General features: G+C 48.7%; 1 protein-coding gene across 3 annotated transcripts in view; it reads right to left on the bottom strand.

The window, feature by feature from the left end:
- Positions 1-3,394: 3,394 nt before the first annotated feature.
- Positions 3,395-8,692, bottom strand: part of PLXNA1 (plexin A1) — a 115,317-nt gene continuing 110,019 nt past the window's right edge. For all 3 annotated transcript variants that reach the window (XM_083869725.1, XM_083869726.1, XM_083869727.1), the window contains exon 32: positions 3,395-7,718. In XM_083869725.1, the coding sequence (XP_083725851.1) occupies positions 7,623-7,718 (96 nt within the window). In that variant the 3' untranslated portion in view covers positions 3,395-7,622. The remainder of the gene's footprint in view (positions 7,719-8,692) is intronic.

Genomic DNA, 8,692 nt, shown 5'->3' with positions numbered 1-8,692 from the left:
TTTGCCTCAGTTAAAAAAAAACCCACACAGTGGAGCACTGCTCGTGGCACATTAATGTGTATCAGCTATCGCCTGCCACCTCCTAATGATCCCACCTCCCATCCGTGCTCAAAACTGTGGGCTTTTTACCACTACATTTAAAGCAAAGAACAAACATAAACCGGTTGCCTCCCAGCGTGGCTGCGATTTTCATTAGTCCAGGCAGGGAGAGGAAGGGGTTGTTGCTCTGCTCAGCCCTTACTGCCTTCAAAATTTATGGATTTTTCTTTTTTTTTTTTTTCCTCTTCCCAGCAGCTCAGAAGAAACTTAATCATCACCTCTGAGGGGGAAGAAACCCCCCGTCGTATCCTTCAACTTGCAGGGTCACATGGTGCTGCTCTGGCCTTTCCTATGCAATGTCTCAAGACAGCACATGGCCTGGCACTTGCAGCCCATGTTAATGTTCTAGCTGAGTTGTAATTTCCATTCTATTCTATTCATGTACGTAGTTATCAAATTTATATATGCATTTATATTATAGATTATGGATTATATATATATATATCATGTGTGAGAAATAAAGCTTCTGTCCCATGAAAACTGGCTGCTTGAGGACCCCCCCAATATTCCCCTGAAGATGTGGCAGATCCCTTTCCAGGAGGATTACACAGCTCAGGGAGCAATGGGGGACAACCCAATTAGCCCAGCTGCTGTCTTCATTTGTGGGTTTCTGGCCTCTCATGGGGCAGCAGCAGAAGGACCTGGACTGCCCGAGGTGATGATGCAGAAGAGGAAGGGAAGTGCAGGTGGCCGTTGCTGAAATTTGGGGATGATGGGCAAGGGAGATGTCCCTGCTGACCTTTAGGCTAAACATGAAGGAGAGGATGAATCTAAAGTAATTTTTAATGACTCTGGGTTTCTGATCACACCAATGGTGACACCAGAAGCAAACACACACTGGGGGACATCAAGGGCAGGTCAAAGAGGTGTTGAACCCCCAAGCCAAGCACTCATTTCTTTCTGGAGCAAAGTTCATGAAAGGCAAGAGGAGCTTTACCGATGACTGACACTCACACCACCAAAATGTGGCTGTCCGTGACTGTGCCTAGGGAGATGAGTGTATCCCTGTGCTGAAGGCCATGGGTCCCCATGTCCCACACCCACCACAGCCCGAGGTGACACATGGCACTGAGCACACAGTTCTGCAGGAGCAGAGCTACCATCTGCCCGTCCTGGCCCTCACTCCATTTGTGAGACAAGCAAATATACAGACACCCAAAGGCAAGACAGCATCATCTCCCAGGGCAGGAGGACAAGGAGATGCACAGGGAAGATACAAAACCATGGTGATGGTGAGAGGATAGAGGTTTTTGTACAAAGAGCCCAAGATGAGACCTTCAGACCTCACACAGGTGCCCTGGGACGTGCCACTCACCTGGAGCCTGTGTTTGGATGAGATGATGTCAAGGGGGTTTCCAAGACCCCCAGGTCTTGGCCAGGGAGGCCACAGGGAGGGCTGCCTCAACCTCCAAACCCCAGGCAGCTCCTGGCACATGGAGGCTACTGCAGATTTGCTGGATTAACACCATCTCAGGCAGCAGTGGTGTATGTTATTGCTGGAGGGTTCACATTTTATCATTTAATCAAATAAAGTGCATTTGTGGTTTACACAATCATTTGCGGGCCTTGATAATCTTTTTCTGGTTAGCTCTGCACTAGGACTGAGGAGGCAAAGAAAGATATTTGTAGCTGTCGTTGGAGGTCCTGGCTTCCTGCCAGAAGCTCTTACTCCTTAGGAAAACTGGGGCAATTTGTATTGAAGAACATCCTGGTGATGCTGAAATACTAGATACTTATTTATTTATTTGGTCAACCAGGAGGTTTTAAATTTTTTGTTCCCTGGTAAAATAATAGAACAATTAAAAAAAAAAAAAAAAAAAAAAAAAAAAAAAAAAAAAAAAAAAAAAAAACACCTGCTTGCAAAGGGCTCAGAGTAAAGCACCAAGGTGCAGCAAGGTCTCTTCAGGGAGAGACCCTCATCTCTATGCCTTGAAAAAAACAATGAAAGCCCCACTATATGTTGGACTGACAACTTATTTAAATACAGTTTCTGTACCCACCACAGTGCTTGCCTGCTTGAAGCTCAGCTGCCACCTGCTCCCACACAGCCATGAGGAGCATGTTTGCAGCACAAAACTGGGGAAGATGAGGATCTTTTTCTCGCTGTCTTCAATTAAATCCTCCCTGAAACCTGACCAAAATTCAGTTCAAATGTGATTTTCTTAAGCATTTGAAAGATTGGTAAAAGAAAACTTTATTTTTTTAACATACAAAAACAAGATCAAAACAATCTTTGTTGTATTGAAACTATGGCAAAAATAGTGGATGTTTAATACCAGCCAATGATGTTCTTGCTGGAGAGTAGGAAAACTGCAAGAGGAAACGTGAAAAACATCCAGTTTATACACACACTAAATGCAGAGAAAATATGCGTTCAGCATCCCCAGTACAATCAGCCCTGCCAGCCAATCCCTCAGAAGACTGGGCCAGGGCAGGAAGAGGCTAAGGAAACAATAAAAAACAAGAAAGCAGCCTAATTTGTGTGACTTTGGTCTGTCTGCTGGGCTCTTGCTGAGGAGACTTGGCCCTGACCCCACACCCCAGGGACTCACCCTCTCCTCTCCAGGAATATCTCCCCACACCTGCCATAGCCACCCAACATCACTGAGGAAGGTCTCCTGGTGAGGAGGGTGCTGAGATGACCAGCTGCCACCCTGGGCTTCCCCTTTGGAAAGTGCTTCACTTAGGGACCCTCCAGAGATTACAATGCAGTTTGGAGGTACCCAGAGTTACAGGATGACACAGCTTTAAAGACAAGGATCGGGAGCTAGAAAAGATCAGGAGTTGGAAAAGAAGATGCCTCTGCAGTGTGCAGAGCCTGCAGAGACACTACTGCAGCATCACTTCACCACTGTGTACTTCCTCCCAAGCACTTGTGCTGTCAGCCCGTTATGTCCCTATGGGAGGAAGGGCCAGGATGTCCGAGAGGTAGAAGTGAAGCTGTGCCACCTCTGGTTGGTTCCCGTGGATCCCAGTGAGTGGCAGAATAGTCAGGCAGGTATCTACCTCTCTGTGCTTGCAGCGTGGCAGGTTCAGCTCCTCAGTGTCTGATCAGCAGCTCTGAGCGGTTTGACAGGCAACAAGTAAAATCAAATGGTTTACAGCAATTTAATATGAGCCACCCAGGAAACGGGCTGATGGGGAAGCCACCTAAATCCCCCTGCAATCGTTTGGAGCTCCTTTAGTGGGTGTTGGCAATCACAGCTTAGCACTCCCACACCCATATTGCTGGCACATGGTGATGCTATTTTGAATCACATCCCCCTGGCACAGCCACAGATCTGTCCACTGCTCCCAAAGCTGCCTGCTCCATGCACCCACATCACCCTGAAAAACACAGGCAAAACACCAGCTTTAGCAAAAATGTTTAATCTCTCCTTGATGCATGTGTTTATTTACAAGTACTAAATCTGAAGAACATTAAAATAGGAAATAGCAGGATATTTACACGATCAAAGGGCGCTTGACCAGCCGCGCTGGCCTGTTGCTTCAAGTCTGAAACAATCACAGAAAGAATCAGGACTCCGGAGTGTGATTTATTTATTTTTTTCTCCCATTTAATTTTCTAAAACCATTAGAATTCTCTGCCTCTCGCCGGGTCCGTCTTAGGTTTCCCCCTGCTTTCTTAAAGGGCAGCTTGTTGTGCGCTTTGGTCAGGAGCAGGTGAGCCTGGGGGGTGTCCCCACCTATCCCCCTGCTCCCTGTCCCCAGGCTGGGGCCAGCCCTGGGCGTGACATGGGGCTCCTGCTAAGGGGGACACTTCCAGGCTGGATTGCACATTTTTTAACCCCAAACTGAAGCGAAAGGCAATGAGAGCAGGGAGGGACTCCATTGCTTGCAGTGGTTGGGGTTCAACCTGCACGGTCCAGCTGCCTCTGATGAGGGGCCAGAGCAGGAGTCCCTGGAAATGCAGGCTCACAACAGGGGATGCTTCTCCATCTCACCCCACTCTGGGGCGCGGGCTACACCAGCAGTAAGAGGAGTCTTGTGGATGCTTCCCAGCTTCTTCACACCTTTCCCCCTTCCAAGGCAGGGTCTGACAGAGGCAGTTCTGACCCCACCAGGCCGATCATGGGAGGGTGGGCAGCTGCCTGGCACAATTAAGGACGCTGGGCATCATGCGAAAGGCAAAGGTAGCACCAAGAAGCACCAGAGGCTGCGGGCAGCACTGCAGTGCCCACCTTGCTGACCACCACCCTCCCTGTTAGAGGCAGCAAGGGGATGCCCAAGAGGTGGGGAGTTGCTGGGGCATCCATTGGTGGAGCCAACTGCAGATACCCCAAAGCTCTCCAGGAGGAAGCCAATGGCAGTCAGCATTCAGGGGGGCTGGAAGAGCCAGGTCACAGCACAAGGGGAGCCCAGAAAGCAGAGCCACACCACGGCCCTGCCAGACTACCCAGCATGACCTCCCCAGGAGCCTCTCTGCTGCCCAAATCCACCTCAGACCCACCATGGCCAAAAAACTCATCTGTCTCTCCAGCCGAGCTGAGGGAGCACCCACAGCATTGGTGCTGGGAAAGCAACAGGCTAATAGACCTCAGCAATTAACAGTGCTTCCAGCCCTCTTTTGTCGAAAGGGAAATTTTCAGGGAGATGCTCTTAAAAACACATATCCACCTCCTCTCAACCACCACAAAACCCATGTGCTTGGCTCCTTCAACAGCAACCAAGACACTCTTACCACTGCAACAAGCAGAACCCACACCAGTCCTGGACAGAGACCTCCCCTTCCATCACACCACAGTGACCACCGATGCACTGGCGCCATCCTCCAGTTTGGCACCAAAAGAAGCTGCAGACACCCCTCCACCCCGTCATAGCAGCAGTGAATTCTACAAAGGGACCCCCGGAGGGTTCTATCCCACCAGAGAACCCAGGGAGATGCTGGCAGCCAGCAGTGGCCCCAGCAGAGGGCACACAGCTGTCCTTTAAGGTTCTCCAAGTACCACATTTGAGATGTGAACCTCTAAAGTCTTTCTTTTTGCTGTTTGCTTTTTTTTCTTTTGGACAAGAAAGTGGCAAATTAATTTCAAATTAAAAAAATAGGTAACAGGTCTAAACAAATCTCTAATATTCAATACTCGCAGTTTCTTTGTTTTATGGATTTTTTTTTTCTTCTGTTTCTTAAAAAGATCAACTCAGACTAAAATCTAGCACAGTCATGCAACAGCCCACAGCTCTCAGAAATCCAGCGACAGCTCAAGGTTTGTAGGTTTGGGAAACAATTATAAATTCTTTTTCAAACACAGTTTTGCTGTTGTGGTTGGATTCTTTTGTAATCTTTTTTTTTTCTTTTTCTTTTTTTCTTTTTAAATCAGCATCTTCTCTCCTTTCCCTCCTTATTAAAACAAAACAAAACCAAACAAAATTACAACATAATGAGAGATGTGCAGGCTTCAAACGATTGTTCCGCATGGTGAGAAAGGCTTGGAAGTTCCTTCCAGACCATTTGGTATCCTTTTTTTTTTTCCTTTTTTTTTTTTTTTTTTCAGTGGTTCTTTGTTTTGTTTTAACTGGCTGTGTAAATTCATCTCAGTTTTTATATTGGTTCAATTCTCCTTCAGTTAACTATACAGCACCCCACTGGGGCACGAGAATTAGATTGTAACCACATATATATATATACACACTTTTATTTTTTTTTTTAATTAAAAACTTCATTATTTCTCCCTCTCCCCCCCTTAGCTTGCAATTTAAGGGAATGGACAGAAATCAGCTGGGCTTCTCTCCACTTGGATTTCAACAGCCACCTGCTCCTGGCAGAGTGTGGCCCCATGTGCCGTGGCCTGGGCAGTGACAGGAGTTCTCAGTACAGAAAAGTTTTGCTCTTTTTTTTTGGAAGTTTTTGGTCACCTGCTGCCATTCAGGGCAGCATTCAGCACCTTTTCATCTCTGGAAAACACAAACCCACAAGGAACTGGCATTTCCAAGGGGGAAGCTGAGGGAGAGACCTCAGGTCTCCAGTGAAGCCCTGTCAGGGCAGAGGCAGCAGAGGGGAGAAGGGGTGACAGCAAGGAGAGAAAAGGGAAGAAGGAAAAGACAGAGAAAGAAAGGTCAGTCTTGGGTGGAACGTCCTGCATATGTTTGGGCTCCCCAGGAAGAGCAGGTGACAAGCCCACAGCAGCCAGACTCCCAGTTCCTCCATGGTCTGGGAACCCAGTGGGGTTTGCCAGGGGGATCCCAGTCAGGAGTGCAGAGGGGCTGCCTTCTCTTTCACTGGGGATCTGGTCTCTTCCCCTGCATCAGCACAAAAAGATGATGGGGAAAAATAAACATAAAGAGGCTTTGTTAAGGTGGCTCCAGTGCCAGAGAATCTGCCACAAAAAGCCAGGCTGGCTCTCCATCAGCCCCCAAGGCCCCACAACCATCCTCCACCCCACATCATCCCAGGGCAGGCAGGAGCAGGCAGCACTGCCCAGACCACCCCACAGCCACCAAATCAGGAAAACAAGGACAAGCTCAACAAAACATCGACCACCCCTCAGCAATCACCCAGGAAAAGAAAAACCAGCCTTGGGATCTCCCTTCCTCTCTGATTTTGACCTCCAGAACCACTCAGCAGCATTAAAATAACAGCATCTATCCAGCTAACAAAACTCCCAACTTTTTTTCTTCTTTTTTTTTTTTTTTTTTTTTTTTTGCACTAAACAACATTCAAATAAAACATGGCACAGGACGTATTTTAGAAATATCAAAGCTCAGGGATTTCTCCCTTTCCTGCCCACCCCTAAAGCCCCAACCCCAAATCTCCCCAGCATCAGTCCTTTAGCTTATCTCTTAAAATCGTTTTTGTTAGTTTGTTGCAAAAAATTCAGAGTATTTTTTCCCCTCCCATTTTTTGTTATATTTTTTTTTCCTTTAAATTAAAAATTTGTTTGTCTCGTGTAAATTGTGCAAATATAGCAGTTAACACTAGTGGCAGAAGGCCAGAGAGAGAGAGAGAAGGGGAGAGAGACAGAAAAAGAGAGAGAGAAGGAGGAGGAGGAGAGGGGGTGGACAGCTGGGGGGAAGGGAGAGCAAGTCAAGTACAGTAAAAATAGGAGCCCACCCACCCTCCCTTCACCAAAGTAACAACATCCAAACACCTTCCTAGAAAGCCCCGCGGTCCAGACCCTCCTTCCTTGTGGGCTCTGCCCAGGCAAGGGACGCCCAGCAGGTCCATGGGGCAGGCAACCCCCTTCTCCTCCGCCTGGCATCGCCTCTCTGCAAGGTCCCTGCTGCATCCCGGCTGGACTGGGGGGGGGTTTGTCTGTGGGTCAGGGAGTTGTAGCGACGCTGCTGCTGCTGCTGCTGCTGCCGTCGGGGTTTGTGGTTTTTTCCGCTAAAGCGCGAGGTTTCTGTGTTTGTCCGTGGGAAGCGTGTGGAGGCACAGCGGCTCCCGCGGGCCCGGCCAGTCCCAGCCCCAAAGTCTTATGCCTGCAGCTGCCGCTGGCCGGTCCTTCCTCCCTCCCTCCCTCTGTCCATCTATCTGTCTCTCCATCCTGCCGGCCCCGCTGGCGGACGCTGGCGCTGCCGCTGTCTTCTCAGCTGCTTAAGGCCATTGTGTCGATCGCCTGCTCCAGCTTACTCCGCAGTCGCTGCCTCCGGGCCTGCTCGTCCTTCTCCAACGCAGCTAAAATCTGGGGAGAGAGGGCAAGAGAGAGGTGAGGAGGTGCCCTCCTACGTAAAGCAGCTCCCTGTGGCCTGCTTTGATGGCAGCAGGACATGGGGATGTGACTCCATCGGAAGTATTCTTGTGTCCCAATTGGGCCAAAGGAAGTGTGAGGCGAAAGAAACCACTGTGAGTGGTGCTATCCACAAATCAAGCCCACTGGGACCCCCTAAGGGTCCTGCAGTAACATCTGGGATCTGCCTGACACTAACGAGGAGCCAACTTGCTCATGGGGAAATGAAGAAAACACAGCCAAAGAGAGGGTAAACCCCCAATCCAAGCCAACGACATCTTCCCACCACATCTGTGACTCCAACAATCCTGTAACACCTTAGGGAAGCAGAGGTTGTGTTTCAGAGACTACAATCAAACCATGAACTGGTTCCACATGCACAAAACCACCAAATCCACAGGTGTTTAGGCTTTAGCTGCCACTAATGTTAATACCTGTCTCATTTCATCACAACTGGGGGGGCAGTGGGGTGTTGGAAGGGGACACCAGATAGATGCACCAGCAAAGCCCAGTCCTGTTCAAGGGGTGCACCCACAGACACCTGAGAATTATTTTCCTCTCTTGAAATCCTTTCACTAAACAAGCTGCTGATAAGGATGATAGACTGCAGGCTGGAGGAACAGTCCCGTGACTGCACCCCCAGGGCTGGGGAAGGACTGGCACCAGCAGGAAGGTAGAGAACGAGACTCAGAGGGGGGAAAAGGGAGTAAAACAAAGGGGCAATTGCCTTCCCAGCAGCCAGGAGTCTCATCTCACTAATAGTATGCCAGCAGAGCAGAAAAGCTGATTTAATAAAAACAAACCTGACAGAAATCTCATCTCCTCAGGTGAGTTAGTTGAGAGAGCAAATTTTTTGCAATTATATATTAAGGCATCCATCAAAGGGGACTTGATTAACCATTTCATTGGCTGCATAATTGGAAACAAAC

The sequence above is a fragment of the Zosterops lateralis genome, assembly GCF_965231275.1.
Source record: "Zosterops lateralis genome assembly, chromosome: 11".
NCBI classification, from domain to species: domain Eukaryota; kingdom Metazoa; phylum Chordata; class Aves; order Passeriformes; family Zosteropidae; genus Zosterops; species Zosterops lateralis.
This window is presented reverse-complemented; position numbering and strand designations above follow the sequence as displayed.